The sequence below is a fragment of the Strongylocentrotus purpuratus genome, unplaced genomic scaffold, assembly GCF_000002235.5.
Source record: "Strongylocentrotus purpuratus isolate Spur 01 unplaced genomic scaffold, Spur_5.0 spur5_scaffold_8, whole genome shotgun sequence".
NCBI lineage: Eukaryota > Metazoa > Echinodermata > Echinoidea > Camarodonta > Strongylocentrotidae > Strongylocentrotus > Strongylocentrotus purpuratus.
Genome location: NW_022145614.1, coordinates 3,779,727 through 3,802,825, shown reverse-complemented (window position 1 = coordinate 3,802,825; position 23,099 = coordinate 3,779,727). Strand labels below are relative to the sequence as shown.

Genomic DNA, 23,099 nt, shown 5'->3' with positions numbered 1-23,099 from the left:
TGTGAAGTCTTTTCGACTGTGATGTGAGAGGGAGCTGGAGAGAGGTAAAACAAGTGATAGATATTGTATATATGTAGATATTGGATACCTCATTGAAATGTAAACATTATTTTAGCAAAATGATTAGTTGTGCAGTGATGTAATGTTGAAATGTGAGTTATTTAGACTTTTACGAAAGTCCAGTGATCGTGCAGGGCCAGGGAGAATATCATACGTCAGCTCCAATGAGCTCCGTCGTCGCCCCCCGCCCGGCCCAGTGGCGGTGAAGGCGATGGTGGCCTGATGGGTTCCGTGGAGTTTGACGGGTATGTTGTTGCAGTGTGGTGGAAGCATGTTTCACTAATTTGGTTATTAATGACTGTAAATTGTTCATAATTTGTACTTGATTAATCTCAGGAGTATTCCCCATGAAATGGAGCGTGTGCAATCTAATGTGCGGATTTATTAGCAATTGAATAATAAACAAATAATAATAATATGAATTATTGGAAATATATATTCAATACAAAACATATATCTACACATACTTGTGAGGCATCTCAAGTGAATTAAAACAATCTGTTCTCTTCATTTTCTGCAGACTTCTGGAAGACAGTTTATTCCTCCTCTAAAACTAAAAGATCGAGTGAATTATCTTTTGTTTTCATCCAGCTGTAATTTCCCTAAAGTGACAGGATGAGTTGGTTTCAGAAGTTGTTTGGACACAACCATGGTGTTGTGATTGGGATGCTGCATGTACCAGCTTTACCAGGTAAAAAAAGACTATTTCTTGATCATTTTCTGTTCTTGTTATGCCATCAAGGAAACATTGTTCTTGCATCTCCTTTGTTTGAGAAAACAAAAGTAATTAGAAAATGATTATAAGAGCCAATGGTACTGGTCTGGTATATTTCCCACATTTTAAGGTACACAATTATAATATCATCATTCTATAAATCATAACAATACATTATTTTTTGTAAAACTGACTATAATAGTGTTATTACAAGTGAACTTGTCATTATATTGTGTTAATTGTGATCAAATGGCCATACACAAGGAGTTGTAATTACTAGTTTTATGTATTCATGTTCAGATATAACCCATCCTGATATGCCCATAAAAGCTATGTTATGTCATATTCAGGCACTCTCTGTTATCATTTTGTATACACCCAATTCAAAAATCAAGTTTTTGAATGTGTTTGTTCATGTAGGTCAACTCATCATATTAGCATGCAAGCACTCATAACATAAGTATATCGTATTTCATACTTATAGGCACCCCATGTCACAATATGGCCTTACAAGCAATTATCAAGAAAGTATGTGAAGAAGCCAGAGGGTATATGCGAGCTGGGATTGTAAGTAAAATGCAGAGTCCACGGTCAAGTATTAAACAGTTTTTTAAAACTTTTGATTGATTGTAAATTTGAAAATGGAAAATGTTTTGCTAATTTTTGTATTTCCTTTGATTTTTTTTCTAATTTCTAATTGAGTTTTGATTGGAATAGTAGTTGCCTCACAAATTTCTATAAGTACAAATGAGTAAGACTTCACTTCTAATCTCAGAAATGAATGTGAATGTGAAGGGGTATAGAGAGAGAGAGAGAGATAGAGAGACATGCACAGAGAGAGAGAGAGAGAGAGAGAAAGAGAGTGAGTAATTGAAAGGGAGGAGGGGGAAAGAAAGAAAGGTTGAGAGAAAAAAGTAAGAATGCGAAAGAGAATGAATATCAGACAAAAACAGAAAGATAAAGACTTATGGTGACTACCTAGCAAGATAGAAAGTGAGTACCGGTATATAGAAACAATTATTAGTCAGAAAAGAGAGCATGCTCCTGCAATGAATTTGTCAAGTTCCTACACAGAACAAGATAATGTATAAAATGTGATACGTGTGTTTTTGTTCTGTTATTAGACTGGGCTGATGTTGGAGAACATGCATGATGTACCATACATACAACCTAACCATGTAGGCCCTGAAATCACTGCTTCTATGACAGCCGTATCCAGTGCTGTCCGTCAGGAGTACCCTGATATACCTCTAGGTGTCCAGGTTCTCTCTGCTGCTAACAAACAGGCTCTAGCTGTCGCACTTGCTGCAGGTAGGATCTAGGGTACAGGGAAAAGACTTGTAACAACAGTTTTTTACCGCTATATAAACTGGGATTTCTAAATACAATTTACCTTTCAAAATGAATAGATTATTGTTACTTTGTACTTAGCCTAAAAATAATTGTAACATAACAAACAAATTATGAATTGTCTTAAGTCTGAATACAAAATTCTAGTGTTGTTTATTCTTTAGTTTTGTGGCATGAAACTTTCACAAATCTAGACCACTCATAAATTTACAAAGAGAACAAATCTATGCCCACATGGGTAGGCATACATGCATATCATCCCTATTTTCACGAAGTGACAGTAGTGAGGAAAATCGTAACGCATTTTTTTTGCCTACCGTCACTTTGTGAAAACAGCGACGATATGTACGCTTACATAAAAGAGGCAACTTTGTCACGTAACAGAACAAATTATCTGTTCGCCTGAACTATTCAAATATGCTCTTTCTTGCAGTATTTATGCATAATTCAACCATTTTTATTTTACACCAATGTTTTGACACCCTTCTGGTTCTTCGATGAGGACATACATGAATTCATACTTGCAAGCATTATAATAATTGATAAGAACAATTTGTCTTTGTCCTCTCAGGATTAGATTTCATCCGTGCGGAGGGCTTCGTATTCAGCCATGTTGGAGATGAAGGATTTCAGAATGCTTGTGCAGGAGAGTTACTCAGATATCGGAAACAAATAGGAGCAGATCACATCAAGATCCTCACAGATATAAAGAAAAAACACAGGTATCACACTAATTAAGTCATGCATCATTTTAGCTCGAAATATTCTTTGAATTTTTGATGGAATTAATGATTTTGTAAAAAATTGTATAGTGCCTTCAGAGTCATATCAAGAGGCAGAATAAATTGATATTATTTTACTTACATTCACAAATGACATATTTAGCCTAATTTAGTTCCACTGTATCTTGTACTCTGTTTAGTTCCCATGCGATCACATCTGATGTGAGTATAGCCGAGACGGCCAAGGCTGCAGAATTCTTCTTGAGTGATGGAGTGATTGTAACAGGAACCAGTACAGGCATTCCAACCAGCCCTCAAGATATACAAGGTATTCAAATTGTTTTACATCATGTGAGAACAAGGGAGGGGGCTAAAGGAAAATTATGATGTAAGGAAGTCTTGAAATACGAGATATTTCCAAGTTATGTCCCTTTAAAGTTTTCGATATTATTCCTATGTTATCCTATGCTCAGATACAGATTTTCATATAATTTCAAACTGTTTTACTTGTGGATGTCATTATAGTAATACATCCATGTACACTTGATTAATTTGCACATATTGAACCTGACATATAAAAGCATTTGAAACAAGTTATTTGCACTTTCTAAAATGTAGATTATGCTAAGAGGCTCTCTACCTGAAATCCTAATTCACAACCTGTTATTATATAATTAGGGAAAGATCTGTTTTGATTTCTTTGTAATGAAGGCTACAGCCCACAATGCCAACAGCAGATGAAACATTGTAGGCCTTCTAGAAACTTATTGACTATTCATGAGACCAGTTTGTCAGTCTAAGGCCTTTCTGACACCTTTTCTTTAGGTTTATTAGACCAACATTGTAAATCTGGTAGGTTGATGGTCCTGAAGGATTGTGGTCTCGATAGCTGTCAGTCTCATTGGATGTTGATCTACTGGGATGTTGTGTTAATAGCTATATTATATTGTCAAACATTTTTTTTTTTTTTTCTTTTCTTTTTTAAATGTTATTTTTATTTTTTAAATCATATTTTAACTTGAGGTGCACTTGGCAGAGATTCTTCTCTCTTTCTATTTTTCTTGTTCTACTCTGTCCCTCTCTACTCCTCTCCTCCAATCTTTCGTATATTCCCTGATCAACTTTTCCTTCTTTTTTCTTCTTCGTTCTATTCCTCTTTCTAGTTCCGTCTTTCTCTTTCTCTTTTTCTCTCTCTCTCTCTCTCTCTCTCCTTTTTTTTGCTGACACAGAAGGTTTTTAGAAGGTTTTTAAGGTTTTTAATGTTTTTAATATTTGTAATATATTTGAATTTTAACGTAATATTTGTAATATATCTCGATTTTGATGTAATATTCGTAATATCTTTAGATTTTGGTTTAATGTTTGTAATATATTTAGATTTTGATGTAATATTTGATTTATAGTTCATATTTTGTTCGTTTATTGTGTTGTATATTGACTTTGTAAATTGAATTATTTCAGCTTCCCAGCTGCATGTTCTTTTATTTCAATAAACCGAATCAAATCAAATCAAATCAAATAGGATAGTTTTTGCAATTCTACTTGATTTGTTTACAGAAGTGAGAGAGGCAGTGAGTCTTCCTGTAGTGATTGGATCGGGGGTCACTGTGGATAACCTTCATGAGAGCAGAGCTATGCTACATGCTAATGGATGCATTGTGGGATCACATTTCAAACATGGCGGACACTGGCAGAACAATGTGGACTTTGAAAGGGTCAAATGTTTCATGGACGAAGCAAAAACATTGCAAACATAGACAGTGTCATAGATGGTGCACATGGACTGAACAAGGGCCCGGAATAAGTGTGAGTGTTGGATCTTTCAGATTCTTCTTGGTGTTGGATGTGACCTAAGCCAATGTTTGAAAGTGATCAAAGGTTACAGTACTGCTCATGAAATAATTCCATTGGCTTAACAAGGATGGCAGCTGTTGAAAACCTTGCATGAAATAACATTAGTTGGGTTCAATGGATATGCATGTATATACCAAAATCAAATGGTATTCAAAGGAAAAAGATCCACCTGGACCAGCTGTTAGGATGTAGATGTCCCATTTGCGATTTAAAGTTTGGTGAGCTTATATATCTCTTTGGATCTTGTTACTTGGGGTGCATTCTTAATTAATGACCCAAAATCCAGCAAAATATCAAGTGAACAGCAGTCACAGTACAGTGCCATAACTTGTACCATGTGAAAATCATTCCATCAGCAGCTCGCCCATTGGAAACCTACACTAGGATGAATCACTGTGATGTTATTATAATGGTTGATGTTGCAACAAATGTGGAGAATGCAATAATAGTGCCTTTGAAGTGATCTGTACACTTGCTATATTAAACAAAGCCAGGTGAGGTTTCTATGTACAGCTGGAACCAACAGGGCACTGTATTCCCCAGATAGCCTACATGGCAACATTCTAGAAGACAAACAAGACATCTACAAAATTAGTTGTAATTACTATGGAGAGCTGTGACAGGTGCATGACCCTCTTTGAATTTAGATTTTCCAAATTGATGTGTAATTGCTTGGTCATTCAGACAAGATACAGTCCCATTTGACAGTGACTGCCACACATGATGATATGGGAATAGAGGTTAGAAATGGTTAAAACAGACAGGAAAGACATACATGAGTGAGAAGTATGGAAATTGTGGAATTGGGATTCATTCTTAATTTTATTTGGTCACTGGCCCTCAATATGACTTGTTGAGCTAGGGTCAAGATATGCAATTTTAATTTTATGTTTGAACTGTACATTATATGGTATATAGTTTTCTATTATCCAGACTATAAATGAATGGGATATTCCAGCAAACATCCCATTTTGCTTAGGTTCTAAATGATAATTATGAAATACATTTACTTTTAAACTGAACTTTTGATAATTGACTTAACTGATGTATTTTGTTATACAGATGAACATGAAAATATATACTTGCTCATAGACACAGAAAACACCATTTGGTCAATTTGTGTTTATGTCTACTGTAAGACCAGAAAGGAAATATTTAAACTTCAATTATAATTATGGGAACCCAGAACAAAAAGATAACTTAGCAATTGATTGCTGTATAAACTTGATCACTATGTACAATTCATTGCTAAGCTTTATGTCAAGGGGCCCTGGAATTGAAAAAATATGCTAGAAAAGGGGTGCTAACTAAGTGAATGCATTCTGGGACTGATTCTTAATTTGCATAGATGTACACATCAATGAGCTTAAAAGTTGTACACTACGCCCATATTTTGTGTGAATTTTGGGCAAATAAGTGTTATTTGAATCTTGATAAGGACGTTCAAAGTGTTCTCCGAGCCTAGCCACAGAAGTATCACAACACATTACTTCATTTACAGTATGTTAGGACTGGACCCCCCCCCCCCCACACACACACACACACACAACACACTACAACATACACACAGATGTAAACCTCTTTAAAAAATAAATTAACTTTGAATAGATGCTTCATGAAGACAATTATCAGTTTACTATTCTGGAAAATATGTTTTCACCAAATCCACGAACTTACTCTCGACTGTGTATCACCTTCAACACTAAAGACACATTCAATATAAAAAAAACATGAAATTCATGAAATAGAGTATCCCTTCAAAATTTATTTCTTTCAGTCCAATACCTAAAAAGATATGCCATGTACACAAATACATGTATATATTAAATCTGTTAACTAACTAAACTTTACATATATATTGTCATATCTCTACAAAGATACTTTCTATTGAGAAGAAAAAATAATCACAATTACACAAACCAAACATGCACAACTACACTTTCAAGTTCATTTTTACGGAAGAATGTTTCAGATCCAGTTGTATTATATATGGCAGGTTTATATAAAAAAGAGCATCTGGCTAGTTGCCTTTTCCAGAATTTCATTTAAAAAATGTATGAGAATACAGATCAATGATGATTTAAAGGAAATACATGTACATGTACATGTATTAGTGAAATGTTGGGATAGTGAGTGACCAAGTTGCATTGTCACCTTAACATATAATTGTAATATTTCTACCTTGACGTCCGTAATACACTGTCTTCAAATCATACAAATAAACCACAAACCAAACTGAACACCCATTCAATATGCAGATTATATTTTTCAAGCAAGTCAAAAAACATTCCTCTGAAAATCCATTCCACAATTAAGTTATTCATACAAATTCCAACCTTTATTACAAATCTCTAGAGTTTTTAGTCTAGAAATCGACTATTCAACATACCATGCTTATAATATGTGCTGCAAAATACTGCCTGGGAAATTACACATTTATCTCTTCTGCGTGATATATTCTTATTTTACCCTGCATATGTTTTGTAAAATACAATTACTAGTCTAAGAAATTCTGACCCTATCTTGGGGTCCAGTTTATACACAATACTGAGAAATTAAAGGATGATAAAGTAAGTATTTCTGAATTAATGTATGTTAATAAAGCAAAGCCTCAAAATACCCAGACAGTTTATAATGCGGGACACAACTTTAAGACAGTTTTAAACTGGAAATAGTGATGAAAGGAAAATCAGAGGCATATACTTGATATATTTAATGCAACAGTATGTAACTTGATATAATGAGGGAAAGAATAATGAGGTTAACATTCGTTCAGGTAATGCAACTATGTATGACCTATAGCTCTCTTAATAGTTAATATGAATATCATTTTGTGCAAAAGGCAGTATTATAAATATGATGAATTTCATGAAGCAAGAATGCAGTTGGATACTTCCATTTACACAAATTGAAAATGTTTAAATAGTTTTCAGTAGCTGTACAATAATATAATATGATGAGTGATGAAACCTTCAAAATGTAGAAAGACCATATAAGTCCTGATATATCAAATTAGCACCTTTGTCCATGTGAGTTTTAGATTAATACAAGGCATGTGTGCAGCTTCTTACCCTGACTGGGCGACAAAGAACTGGTTAATTAATACTACATGCAATATGCAAGCTTAATGACTGACTTTTGACTTGATTAAACTGAAAAAAGTAACCTTTATTCCTGTAATTCAAACATGCACTGGCGGTAAAATGATTTGATTCCATTTATTGGCATGAATCTTCTTTCACAAATCACAATGACCAGTATTGTGAAAATGTTGCAAGTAAATCCTCTCACACAATGCAGTAAATTGCTGTTTAAATGAAAATGTGAATGAAATATATATATATATATATATACCCATTTGACTGACCTTTGTTTTCTTATTATTTACTGATTATTTAATCACAAGGCAGTGAGTGCACTGGGCATTAAATCATATTTCATAAACAATTAACAAAGTATGAACAATCATGTGATTCCCCAATTAACAAGTTTTGGAGCCATTTCCTTTTAGGAGCTCTTGTGATATCCTTTCAAAGTTGGCCAAGAAGCAATATTTATGGGGCTTTTGTGTATAGGTACTCATTGTATAGAGGGTATTATGCAGTATACAGATTATAATTGATTATGTACATGTAGGCAAGCATGTGACTATGGACACATGTTGTGGTTATTATCTGCTCACAAGATGTCCTTTATTGCTTTACATGCATACACTGTCTCAAGGATAAACACATACATGGCTATAATGCCAAAGCACAGAGGTGAAAATAGACAAACAAATACACCTTAGATCAGTGGCAGAGAAAGAATGGGGGGGGGGGGGCAGTAAGGAGGGGGAAAAAAAATCATAATTAAGCGGGAGAGACAACCAATGGAATATGACATCCTCAGCCATTATTTAATTATGGTTCTTAATGGCTGTGAAATTAGTATGCTATCCTGTTACAGCAAAACCAGAAACTTTGCACATTTTGTGAATGATCTACATGCAAGAGGTTTCATGCAGCCATTAACAAAAACAGAAAGAACCCTGCTGCAGAAATAGCCTTCGATAGCAATTTGAAAATAAGTTTCTGGTTTTACAGTAATGAATCATTGTGCTTCATTGTTAATGCATGTATAGAGATAACAGATGATGTAAACAAAGTCACTAATTAATCCCACCGACAATTACATTACACCTGTGTTACTTTGACCAGATGTTATGTTTTCTGTCAATGAGAGCATAACTAAGTACTAATTAAGACTGATTAATTATGCACAGTCCACCAAAGGTTACAAGTTCTCTGTTCACCACTGTACCTAAGAAATATCATGCATAAAAGGCTTTCATTATCTAACTTATTGATTCAATCAATCACCTCAACATATGTGTAACACACACTGCAGCTGATAATTACCAATATACACATATGGAATACTGTTATATAGTTACATCATGCAACAACATGTACAACTTGAATAAATGGGGGAACATGTATCCTTGCATTGTGATGGTGCTGAAACATATGTATGCACCTTGCTTTCATTATGCAATGCTAAGGATGGACCACAAGGAGGGTACATCACTTTCAACTGCTCTAAAATATTTAAAATGTAAAACCACGGGTCAACAACCCTGTCAAATCAGACTTGTCCGAGACAGTTGCCACACAAACTGACCCTTAAACGGAGTTCCACACTGTTCATCGTACTGCTTAAAGAGTTGTTTTTGAAAGGTTGGGTTATGATTCTTCCAGCTTTTAATACACCTTCCTTGGCATATACACTCCATGTATCATGCCAACTTGCTTTATTATGAGCTGTTCTTGCTTTGTATTCTGCACAAGAAATAGGGTACCACACCATATCTTGAAGTAAAATTTTAATGATTTTCATTCCCCCCTTTTTGTAATGCTAGATCCTATTTGCATTGTCCCCATCGGTTTTCAATAGTCTTTTTTTTTTTTCTTTCTCAAAAAGTAGCTTTACAAGAATTCACAATAGTAATAAACAATTCTATATCACCAAATGCACACAATCCAAAACATTTATAAAGATACTATAATTAACTGAATTTCGAAAAGTCATATATACCGGTATATTTTTTTTCCTCCATACTAATTCTTATCTAGAAATAGATGAATACCAAGATAAATTATCGAAGAACCTGAAACCATTTTTTAATCATTTCTTGTTAATTTTTTTTTCTTTGATGACCCATTTCAACCCTGATCCCAAGAAATATTGGATGAACAGGCATACAGAAATAAGAATACAATCCCCACCTCAAAAAAACATCTTACGATAACACATCTCCCTCTCAACATCAAGCTTCCTCGTACAAACACATTTTAAATCATGTACCAAACTATGAACAAAGAAAATAAACACACATTCAAACAAAGTACATTTACATTCGAACAAGACAAATATGTAAACTCTAACAATCTAATTGAACTATGCTAAAACATATTTTACAATTTATCAAATATATTTCTCATTTGGCTTTGAAAAATAGTGTTATTTCTTGTAGCAGCTGTATAATATTTGGCTTTAAACACAGTGCCTTTATACAGATACTTATGATTTTATACAGAAAGACTTCTGATATCCCTGTCTGTTGTGATCTTATTTATTTTAATACTGTGCATTATAAAAACAATAAGTCAGCTCAGAGTATGTATGGTGATATCCATCAACATATTGCTTATATTCTTAGAGTTGATGGATGCAAATGTACTGTTGGTTCCTCTTCCTGCAAGGAAAAGAACATATTCGGTAATAAGCCAATTTGTAAATACTATCTGCGCATGGGCAGACAAAGGTAATTTGTTCCCAAATTGTAAAACCCATCGAGACAAATACTGGTATCGTGCTCATGAAAGTTATGAACTGGTAATCAGTTATCATTTATGCACGGACAGTACATATATCTGATACACAGAAGGAAGTATTTTTCTCAAGAGGCAAACAAAAGGTATTCATGAAGCACCTCCATCACTTCGGCAGTGATTATTCTAAAAATGCACAAGTGGGACGTATCCATCGTGTACAAGATCTGTGGATGTTTGGGGTCATACCGTCATGCATTTCAAAGCTATTTACAAACTGGCTTACCGGTAGTAAGAGAAGAGTAAAAACCTGAAGTACCCAAGATATTGAGAGAATAGAGAAGATAAATACTGATAGGCATTCACTGTGCAGGAAGGTAAAGTTGCAAGGAAATTCAAGCTCTACACAAAACACACCCGTGCCAAAATAACTCCTTTTTTTTAATTTAACATTTTGTTAATGTTTTTTTCGTTTATTTTGGTTATAGTTTTTAAATTTGCTAAATTCTTTGATACTCTAGTTATCAAAATAACAACATGGATAAAACTTTCAATAAAAACAAAATTAGTTTCCATATACAAATAATACTAATATAATTCATGAATATCTACAATTATAAATAACACAAAATAATGTTTTTAGTGAATAAAATGGTAACAGTGAATATTAATATCTATCTAATTTTATATATTAGTGCTCTGGAACCCATAACCCATCATCAACGTGGTTGCTTGTAGATGGCACCAGAGTGTCGTCCACTTATGGAAGAGTTCTGCTTATAATGCCGCCGAGACGAGGCACTTTGATGATGATAAGCCTTGTTGTGTCGTTCTATTTTGCCGGGACTGTACTGGCGTTGTTGATGCCTCTTGGTATCCCTCTGCTCCTGTAACCCAACTTGGTTGGCCGACTGTTCGATTCCCACACGAGCCGCAATAGCTGCAGCCCTGCGCGGTGGCTTGGCATTGAGCACCCGAAGATTGTGAGTACGCTTAGGTACAGTCCTGCTGGACTTTTGCCTAGGAAGATGCTGCCTTCGATGAGCCATTGGGGCTCCTCGTTGACTAGGGTGATGATATACAGACATACTTGGGTGTTCTATTAGCAGATCTTCTAAGGGACTAGTGGCTAGTTGATGGGGAGAATGACCCCCAGCCGTAAAGCAAGGTGGTGGGGTAATAAACCAGCTTTCCTCCATACGATGGGGTTTCTCTGGCACAGCTTGAGGCTGAGATTGGAAGCCATCTTTGGATGGAGATCTCGTTGGAGACCTTAGGGGACTCGGGCTGCCAGAATCATCTATTTAAAACAAAAAATATCAAGATGATTAGTTTTAATTACACAATATAATGTAATACTTCAAAGTTATATTCTTTACGTTATAATCAAAGTATAATTGAAATGTCTAAGAAGGAAGATTTCACAAGTTTTACAAGTTTCATTGTCTCATTACGGACTACCCGCTACTGCAGTTGAAATTCAAGCAAAACGACCATCTCTATAGTACACTGGGTCTCACAGTTCAGTAATTGAAACAAAAACAATAGAATATAATGATCTGAAATTACGTAGCTTTCAGTCATTAATTTTTTTTAAATCAAAGATAAACCAACTGGCCAGTGGACATCTTTCAAATGCTAATGTATAATATTCATCCTTACCGATTACCTTGCACAGTACATGAAGGGTTTAGAAACATGCAGTGACAAAGCTGAGAATTTATTTTCCTACAATTCTCAGTATAATTAACACGAGTTGTATAAGCTCTATGATGAATTTGAATATCAAGTTTCAATACAACAAAAGGTGCAATTTGTTTTCTTCACTTGGTCAATTCTCTCTCATAAAAACATAACCATATAATACAATGCTTCATCAAGATTTTGTTTCTGATGAGAACACCCCCACCCCCCCCCCCCCCTCCCCATGACATTGTAGCTTCACACCACGAGAGGTACTTACTGGTAACATCAACTAGCACCCAATCACCATCCATCTCAATCTCCTTCACAGGATCCTTCACGGGAGTATCTCGCTGCGGCTGGGTTTCGTCCGTTACCATGGCATCACCAGCTTGATTATTGGAGCTGCCAAACAGGTAATCGCTCAGTCCGCTAAGCATCTTCGCTGATTGTTGGTTACTTTCGGTGTAGAAGGTCTCAAGTTGGCACTATGATGATAAAAGATAGAAAACAAAAATTAGATAGTAATCTTACTATCAATGCTCAATATTGATTGCAGTTATTTGCAAAATTATTGTTTTTACATTTTAGCAAGGAACTCAAGCTCAGAAATGTAAATATATTTTTGTCACGTTCTGTACCTGTGTAGGCATACATGTAAGCTTTTTCATACATAAAACAGATAAAACATCATAATAGTGATGAAAAGCAAGGATATTGAAGATCTACATTTTCTTAACTACATGTACTTGAAAGAGAATCTCAGATAATCATATCCACTGGTAGGTCAAATATCATATGGAAAGCCTATCAACGAGACCGACAGCCCAGAAGAACAACAATGTTGGTCTCATGGACCTTCCAACAACTGTTTTTAGCTCAAAACTAAACAGACAGCCCACAAGACCAACATGCATATTTCTTTGTTTTGTTGGTCTCATGTTTGCAATTCTCTTCTACGGTAATCTATATTTTCTCAGGTATTTAGTCTTTGTTTTGTCTGTCTTGTCTGTCTTGTGGGATAGCTATCAGTCTAGTGAATCTTCTGTAAATATCAGCTGTTTACTGGGATGACCCTGTACAATACAAGCCTATTGGTCTTACCTTGGAGGTGATTATATAGTCTACAGTCCCTGAAGAGTGAAAATACAGTGTATACTGCTCTAGCAGTGACGATAATTCTTGTTTGCAAACAGGAAGGATGGCAGGATGAAACTTGATTGTTGACTTTGTATGTTGATTACAGTTGCCAGGTGGTCATCTGTAATATTCTCAATGTCTGTGAATTTAAAAAAGACGTTGTACAAGTTAGACAGGGCTCAGCTCTTATAACATGCAAAAACTCTAGCATATTCAAAGCAGCGATAGATAACCTGCCAGGTAATGCCTGAATGCTAGATTACAGTGCATGGATGTATTCATTTCAATATATTGTGCAATAGCCTGGCTGCAGAGTAAAAATAATAAAAACCTGACAAATAACAATACATGAATGAAATTAGCTGATGCAAGCAAAGACTTTTTTTTTTTTTTAAACTGCATATGGTGGCATGAAGAATTTCATGAAAATATCAACATAGTGAATTACAAATGAGTCTGTTCTCTATAATTATTATTGATAAAAGTAATATTCATATACTCATAGGTGAAAATTCAAATCAGTATAATCTTTTCAAATAGTGTATCTTCAGATTAAAAACAAAACACCCTTGGAGCACTCTACTCCAATGCAATAAAAAATGATTGCACCAGAAATGTGTTGATTATTTCATAAGTGAATGTACCGGTATGCATTCTCATCAAAAGAAGCAGATTGGGGAGCAGGGGTGGGGTATGTGCCCCCAATTTTTTTTACCAATATCTAGTACAGCATGAATGAATAAGATAAATAATACACCCCCTCAATTTTAGGCTAACTTGCATTAGCAGTGTTTAGCACAAGTGATGGTGCAATGGGGGAGGGAATTTACACGCAGCTCCCTCTTTTACAAAATCCTGGCGCTGCCCCTGTAAACCTGAAGTTTAGCACTTGCCAGGGCTTGCACCCCCTTGTATATCCTGCATTTCCTTTCAACAACTCACATAAAGTCATTTGTGGTATTGTTGACCCTTTTAAAATGGCCAGTGTTGATACAAGAGCAATGGAAATGTACTGTTCAAGGATTGTTTTTATACATAAATTGTGTCCAATTCAATGACGCAACAAAAAATCATTTGTTGTGCAATGCACTGTACCTAAGAAAAACAAACTTCTCTGATTGCACCATAGACATTTCCTGAATGCCAAGTACATGTTCTATACACCAGCATATCTTGGTTTATTGATTGAATCTTAAGATAATATATTCTCATAAAATGAATTTAGACAGGAAAACTAGCTGTGGTGAATTGTTGCTATATGTAGTTTGTAAAACCTTAAAGTAGATATTTATTGATTTTAAAAACTAACTTTATTTTCATTATTGCAAAGTTGAAACTTTGATTCGACAAGTTTATCAAAATTCAATGCTTGGAAACATTCGAAGTAATGATTATTATAAATTACAAAACGCTTAAATACGGCCCCGGCATAGCACCTGAAGAGCTCTCCGAACGCTGCTGAGATGTGTGAGATCACAGTATGGACTTGACTTGCACAAGCAGACGATGTCCCATGACATCTCACACATTTTCAGTGCCTATGTTTTCATCTTCTCTTGAGTTCTTTCTCTTACTTCACTACCGTCAGGCTAAATGTATAATCTATTGCCTCACTCTAAACCCCGCGCATGGTTTTATTTTGATGACAAATGCAGCGACACAAAAATAAAGGAATCTGTTGCTTGTAAACAAAATAAGACGCCATTGTATATTCAGCTGCACACACCGGGGTATGTTCGGCGGTTTAAGAGGGAACAAATGCCTTCCTTAATATCATTCCGGGGCTTTTCAATTTGAAAGTCTGGTTTCTTTGATTGTTAATTAACCCCTATCCTGTGTATTTACAAGCAAAAGATTTTAGTTATCAGAATCGGGTCATATCCCCTTTTGAATGGTTTGACATGCCATTACATTTATATACACTAAACTCATTATAATTTGAGAAATAATAGCTTTGAAATTATGTTCATTCTCTATGGGATGTCGTCTGCTTGGGCAGTGTTGGTCCATATAGTGACGTCATTAAAATATCGTTATGTTTCCGGCGAATCTCTCGTATATCCCAGCTGCTATGGAGGTGGTTGTATTTTTATTTTTTATAAATCACCCGATATGTAGTTGACCTAAAACTTGTCCGATGGCCATCTGTTAGCTTACAAGTTTCTAGTGATACATTAGTTGACATATTTGTGATCTTCTTTGAATTTCACCTTTAAGAACAGCCAGAAAGTTAATGGCTGCAGGAGTATGTTTTCCACCATCTTTTTTTTTTTTTGGGGGGGGGGGGGGGGTTGAGGAGGAGCCCATAATATGACAATGTATGAACTTCAGTATCCCAACCCTTTTTCCCTCTATGACACTGGACCAATGCACAGTGGCATATTGTAGTAACAGTGGAAGATATGGGGAGCACAACCCCCCCCCCCCAAAAAAAACAAAAAAAAAACAAAAAAAAACAACAACAACAACAACAACAACAAAACAAACAGACAAGCTAGGGTAGAAAAAAGAGAGGAAAGCTGAGAATAGGGCCGACGATGACTACTACAGGCACAAACCGTGGTCAGTTATTGTGCTTTACAGTGTCTGCAATATGAGACTACAATAGCTTTGTACTTCAGTCGTTTGACACAGCCAGAGACTGATCTATGTAATACTAGGCTCTGCTCAAAGATTTAAGGAATTGTGGTCAAGTCTCAAATTAGAGTCTGTGCATGCAGACTAGCCAATTACCTTTTTGTTCTTGCCACAAACATCCACCCCCCCCCCCCTTGCCAAAGAATCCAGGATCCAATGCACCCCCCCCCCCCCCCCCCATTCCACTCTGTGACTAACCTACATGTAGCTAGCATGTACTCTAGCGCCTATTCCATTCTGTTTATTATGGTTATAAATGTCACAATTACATAAGGCTGCTTCTAGGTCAGCTGTTGTAGGTCACAGGAACCTCAGGAGGTACCCAATCAAATGTCACATATGATCAAGTTCCTCTTGCAATCAAACTATAAACAAGTATATAAGGGGGATAGGGATCCAAGCCAGTTTAACACTACTATTTTTGTCATTTGGGGGTGTTTTGGGTCTACTGTTCTATTATAATACCAGAGTCATTTTGAAGATTTTCAGAACCAAAGTGATCACTGTTCCTGTCCATTTTTTGTTAAGTTTATTATTAGAAGAAGGTGCATGTAGCTCCAATGTTTTTATTTCCCTTGCTGTGCTCTGTATATGTAATTTACAAAAACATATCTGGGTTTATTGGTGGATTATTAGGGTAATGGATGGCTTAGGGATTTTTTTCTTCTTCATTTTAACTGGTCTGTCCCAACTATTTTACACAGACTTGCATCAATTATTGTGCACTCTTTGCTGACATCTGCATGGTATAGTGTAGTAACAATATAAAAGTGTGATTAATTACCTACCAGTACATTTAATATTGCACTTCTGTATTACAAAGCTGATCAAGAATATGCCCTTGAGACATCAAAATATTTCTGGAACAATGAACAGCCTACAACTACAAGCACAATTTGGTAAAATAGAAATATAATCCTCCAATAGAAATATAATCCTCAACATATATTTCAAACATATTTATTTATTTATTTTTATTTATTTATTTATTTATTTTTTTTTTGGGGGGGGGGGGGGAGTGAAATATAATTTGTCAGTCATGCAGATGTGCTGAATTTGCAAAAGAGTATCATGGATCAGCATGACATCGTTCTGATATCATTTAAATTGTTTACTCAAATACTCTGCCTATATTTAGACAATTCAACATCCTATTTGCATTCTTTGCCCTTGACTTTCTACAGCAACTGATACAATTAGCTTAGTCTACATTGCAGACTTGTTTATATCACATTTACATTAGGCCCATGTATCTTCATGTCCTATCCAGCAGAGGAAAAGAAGAAGTCTGTCAAGTCAAAATTCTAAGTTTCAATTTTTAATCAAAGCAAATACATGCACTTTAGTCATAAAGTTCTATGTTCAAAATTATAGATCACATGCTCAAACCTGAATATACTGGTACTGTGAAATATTTCACATTTCTATCATACAAGTACATGTACAAATTATATTTCTGCTAGTTCTTGTCTGAAATTGTGATTTGAGACTATGTGAAAATCAATCTTGTATGATCGAACTAAGTGAACCCTCAACTAAGTCATCTTATCCAGGATAGATTAGATTAGATCATAGAAGGATTAGTAACTTTCTCTTTATTCATATAACAAATCTCTGTCCGCAGTGGCACTCACTGAGCAGCTATTTATACATCATACTAGATTACCATATCATATTCTATTTATTTTCTTATGACTGAAGAGAAACAGTACGAGGAACAACCCTGTGCTTGTCAATTGGGTGGCAGTTTAATTTTGTCATAACTATATAATTCAAGGAGTGTTTTATATTCAGATTAACATGTTAACCTTTTTTTTACATTTAAGAATAATATTTAAGAATAAAATTAGTCTTGTGGCAGTTGACAAAAAATACAAAATCTCCCATGGTTGTTTCATTATTTATTCTTCATTATAATTAAAAACCTGAACACCCATGACAAATAAAAAGAAATTGGGGAAAAGAACGTGGGGGAGAAGATAAGACAAAGCATTTTATGTACTGGGTAAGATGTTGCAAGTAAAAATTTAAACCATCAGCGTACTCGAATTCTTATATTTATCCAGCTTCTTGAGAAAGAAAAGAAAAAATTCAAGCAATACACGGAGGAGTTGTACAAAACAAATCGATGTTGGCCACCCCTCCCGACTCCCTCAGCTAAAAATAGAGCCCTTGTAATTCTGATGTGTTGTATCACCGAACCTAGATGGCCCACCAAATGATGATCTATTCTGTGTCTTGCATCACTATCTGTCTACTTTATACATTGGCTCATTTGGCCGTAAAGATAGTTTCTTTATTGGTTTAGACTTCAAAGACTGCTCGACTAAAATGATGATAAATTGCATGTAATTGCCAACCCCAGCTATAAATTGAGCCCCTGTGAGAATAGTGCCTTGTAATGACCTATCATTAAACCTTAAAAGCCCTAAAAATAGATTTCCATTTTGTCCTCCTGTTTGGGATGATAATTTAATTCAGACTTCAAAGACAGCTTGACCAAATGATGATCTAATCGATGCTTCCACCCTGGGACGGGTCTATCTAGCTTGTCAGATCAAACCAGGAGATTGCTATTTCCTTTACAGATCGCTGTTCAACACTTCAGAGAGAGAGAGAGAGCATGAGCTGAGGTCTACATCTATCACTGCATAACTGCACTCATGTGTGATATATCATTCACTAGGAAGTGCCCCCCCCCCCACGATCTTCAACACCATCTATCTTTTCTGTGTATTAATCTTCTCCTTTGCCTCTTCTTTCTTACTAATATTTGATTCATTAAATTACCACATCAATACATGAAGGTAGACATGTGACTATACATGTATGGAGGCTAGATGTTCAAAGAGACAGACCTGTTAAAAAAAGCATATTGATAAAATATACATGTACATGTATATTACACTTCATGAAAGGCCTGTTTTAAAAATCTTATTGTTGAAAGATGACTCCTGCCAAAGCTCTCTCATAACTCCTTGCTCCTACATTGTCCTACATTGACAAAATGTAAAGGAATTAAAAATTGAAACCATTTGTATTTTCAGATTTGATATAATTGCCTACACCAAACAACTCTATGTACAAGATATACATTAATCATTTAACTACATAAACTATTGTCAATAAAAATGAAGTAGGTATCAATTTGAGAATTAAAAATGAAAAAAATGCAGCGCAACAGGTTTCACACCTCATCCTTTTCTTCAATGTAAACCATAATATTTTGATAATTTTCTCATATACAAAGCTTTGTATTTTACAACTGCAATTAGACAAAGGGTCTTTTCAGAACCCAAGCCAAGGGAGAAAACTAGTCTCTGTCCAAAATCAAAGGGAAAAGTTGGGAAATTTTTACTCACTTTTTGTTACACCTCACCTTCACTGAGTGTCATTCATATATCATGCATGCATGGTTTAACAAAAAAAAACGTTTCCTAAATATTGAGAGTTTTATCCACAGACTGTAAGATGATGTCTATTTATGAGGCCCCAACCTACAGCTCCCTGGTCAAACAGTTTTACTTCAACCTTTGTACTTCGGTTCTACATGTATCAACAAAAGAAAACAGCTGACAGCACCAAAACACCCCTTTTTCAAATGGAGCTGGCCAAATGCAAATTACAATGCTTGTGGTTCCAGGCCACTGCACACTGAACCAAACACAACTCGATCAACACGGCAATCCCTATTGGGTAAGGGCGGAAGGTCACCTTGTGTGTATGGCTTCTCCGATGCAGCGTCCCTGCCTATGCAAATGAGGGCTATTTATAATATTCAGTGACCTGCCAAGCCAGTCTGCTGTGTGTTATCACCATTGCATCATGTGCCTGACATGCATGCCCAGGCTACGGACAGCCTAGTTTCTCTTGGAGACCGCGATACATAGTTCCTCGAACAAAAGAACAGTCATGTCCGTACATGATTGCACAAAATATTTCCTGTTACAGGTTTGTAAATTGACTGTTCAGTCTTTCTAAAATACAAAAGATTATGTGTAATCTCAATCTCGCACAAACCCACCTTATTATTTTGGTACAATTTTGAATCGTTTTATCATTTAAGGGCTGAATTTGTAGTCTAGGATTTGGCTTTATGTCAGTCAGCTGTGTGTTGTTTTGACGGAATAGAAACACAGAGCTAGATGATCGGTTGGAGACCCGGTAGTACTGCTACACTACATGTATCTATGGACACACCCACCTTTTAGAAAATAGATCAATCGGGGATGGGGAAAATGACCTTTTAAAACTGACTTTGAATTCTTCCCAAGCTCCTTAAAAATCATAAAACGAGGCACAAACATCATCTATTCTATTAGAATGGAAGGAAATATCAGGTGAACTATTATAACACATAATTCATAAAACTTGATGAAATTCAATAACTAGATCAAACAAATTTTATTTTTTTTAAATCTGGTTCATGCAGAAATTGCATGGAAATATTCTGAAATCTTAATGAGTTTTTCTGAACAGATTTTCTCCAAGTCTATTGGTCAAACATGTATAATGTCTTGTAGATTTTTGTCGTATTAATTCTTTTATACCCACATCGAATGACTAGATAACAGTCTCGTGCTCATATTAGTATAAAGTGGACTATGTTTAATTTGCTGTTTTTTGTTTTATGATTCACTGGAAGTCTGACTATGGAGTAGCATAAGATGCATACAGTGTATTTATTTCAAATAATCTACATTTAAAACTAAGATAAATTTATCTACGAACTGTATTTTCACAAATTCCTGCTTCATGACACGTTAACAGACAAAGTCTCTGACATACTAGTAGTAGTAGGCCTAGGGTCTATACTGAAAAACAAAACATGGACCTTCTGAATAATTTTACACTACTAGACTAGGTCTAGTGCTGAATTGTATAGATCAAGACCTAGAAATCTATTAAATACTTTAATTTACCGGGTATAGAATTTATTATATAGAATTATAGATCTTTTGATGTATATCATTCGGCTCACAAACAAATGTAGACTAGACTAGATCTAGTACTTGTAGATATAAAACCTTGTTATGTAGATTTTTTAAACTTATGATCGTGTTCATTACATTTTGTTTAAAGTATATTAGTCTACCTTTGCTTTGAAATAAACTCGCATTTTGGAAATAAAACTAAAAGTGTTTACAACAAAATCATACTCATAACTCAAAATCAAATCACAATAGATAGTCATAGATAGACTACAGCTATGCAGCCTAGTAAGACTAATTTTTTTTACATTAATTGAGTGTAGACATGAGTGCAAACGACGTGCCAAATTCCTTTCCGAAACATAACATTTATACTAGATAGAAAATTAGATTAAAAGCATTCGATCTTAGGTTTGCCAGCGCCTAATTCAACGCCCTTTCCGCCCTGGCACTGTGGCCTCGCGCATCGTTCGACTCGACCAGCATCGCATCATCAACATAACATCGACGTCAATGTATAACACACACACACATACACTGGCCCCGATCATCGTAATATGTTAATACATGATCACAATCCTGTACGACCGGTACGACGAACGAAATGATTTAAGATTATTTATACCCAACAAAAGACGAGATATCAGCTGAATGTCTTATAAATACCTTGATATATTTCTGCGATCTTGTCTGTATTGCTTCTGAGTGTTCTTTCTCAGGATTCCGTCGCTCATTCACTAAAAACGTCCGTTAAACCGTTGTGTTGTTCTCTCTTCTCCCGGCAAAAATGTTTAATACCGTTCAGTCAGACCGCAGCCGGTGCGAAAACCCTCTATTTTATTCAGCACGTATGCAAGAATTTACGTGTCTTGCATGCGTAATGAGTAGTGCAGACGGTCTTCCCGATCGGCAGCTTTTGCCTTTATAATTGTTCATTTCTCATGAAATGGGTCTTATTTTAAAGATAAGAAGTTGCACTCTCTATATACTTATATGACAATCATGTTAGATATATTTTGGAAACAGATATTTCGCCTTGAAAATGGGGTTTTTCGACGATAAATCTATCTAAAGAGTAGGGCTGATTTTCACATAGAAATCATTCTTGCGTCAAGAAGATGTTATAATCAGCATAAAGCATAAATATTTATCTTTACAATGATATCAAAATTATTTTATTTTACGCTGTACCAAAGTCAGGAACCAAAAAAAATCACGCTCATGTTTATGAATAATTAAAAAAAGTAGTCAACTTTGCCGATGTGATAATACAGCATTCTGATTGGTCAACTACGTCAACTACGTCATATATGTTCCGCTTTGGTTTATTAACATTCTGAAAACCGGATTTTAGTAACCTAGTTTTGTGGCGTGCGCCTGTTATGCACGTGCGCGCCAGCAGTCATGGCAACGATCTAAGGACCCTGGATCAAATACGTTAATTGACTCCTGAAAAATTATTTTCTACAATATTTCTTTTTTAATCATTTTTCTTATTTTTTTCGACCAGTTTGTGGCGCGGCGGAGCTCCCTAGAGATTAATAATCAGTTATGCATTGTCATTGCTCAGACGGCGAGCGTGCACGAGTATGAAATCACACAATTTCGCGCCATCATAGAAAGAACAAATTGGTAATTTCCGGGTTTTTAGGGTCTTAATTATTATGATTATAAAGAAAACATGATTTTGCGTCAATTAGGTTTTGACATTAGTTTGATCAGTGACTTTTCATCTTTCCAACGAATCTCAAAGTAAACAAATTAATTATGTACCAAAGTCAGGAACCAAAAGCGAAATTCCGGGTACAAAATAGCTGTTGCAATGTTACAAAAATAACGACCATAAAAGTGGTGAAAAAAGATTGTTTCAAAATTGTGAAATATGGCAAGTTTCATATCAAACTGAAGCTGAAGATCTTTAGAGTAATTACCGTTGCGTGCTGCCATGTTGACTAAAGATATCGACCACAAAAGCAGCTGTTTGTACACCCTTACAAATCTCACGGAAAATCTCGTGAATTTCAGCACACGTGAATGCACGAGATTACCAAAGAGACGCTGAATAAAAATCAGCGTACAGCCTCATTATCGCGCACGCTGCGGTCTGACTGCGTTTGTTGACAAATGTCACTTGGCCGCGCAGAAGCCAGCTGATTCCATGACGTCATCATACAACCGGCAGATCTATAAACAG

General features: G+C 35.5%; 2 protein-coding genes across 3 annotated transcripts; one reads left to right on the top strand and one right to left on the bottom strand.

Moving 5' to 3' along the window:
- On the top strand, positions 1-6,700 carry LOC579795 (uncharacterized protein F13E9.13, mitochondrial). Of its 2 annotated transcripts, none has more exons than XM_011672240.2 (7): positions 1-65; positions 652-751; positions 1,260-1,342; positions 1,900-2,086; positions 2,697-2,847; positions 3,048-3,175; positions 4,405-6,700. In XM_011672240.2, exons 2-7 carry the CDS (start codon positions 676-678, stop codon positions 4,602-4,604), a joined length of 825 nt encoding a protein of 274 aa, XP_011670542.2. In that variant the 5' UTR covers positions 1-65; positions 652-675; the 3' UTR covers positions 4,605-6,700. The 2 variants fall into 2 exon arrangements, with proteins under 2 accessions (XP_011670542.2, XP_784983.3); XM_779890.5 differs by having other exon boundaries at positions 581-751.
- On the bottom strand, positions 6,447-21,703 carry LOC579670 (tumor protein p53-inducible nuclear protein 2). The gene is made up of 4 exons (XM_030975907.1): positions 21,572-21,703; positions 13,302-13,476; positions 12,478-12,685; positions 6,447-11,814 (listed from the first exon to the last, which is right to left on the bottom strand). The coding sequence occupies exons 3-4, from the start codon at positions 12,635-12,637 to the stop codon at positions 11,234-11,236; spliced, it is 741 nt and encodes a 246-aa protein (XP_030831767.1). The 5' UTR covers positions 12,638-12,685; positions 13,302-13,476; positions 21,572-21,703; the 3' UTR covers positions 6,447-11,233.
- Between the last annotated feature and the right edge of the window lie 1,396 nt (positions 21,704-23,099).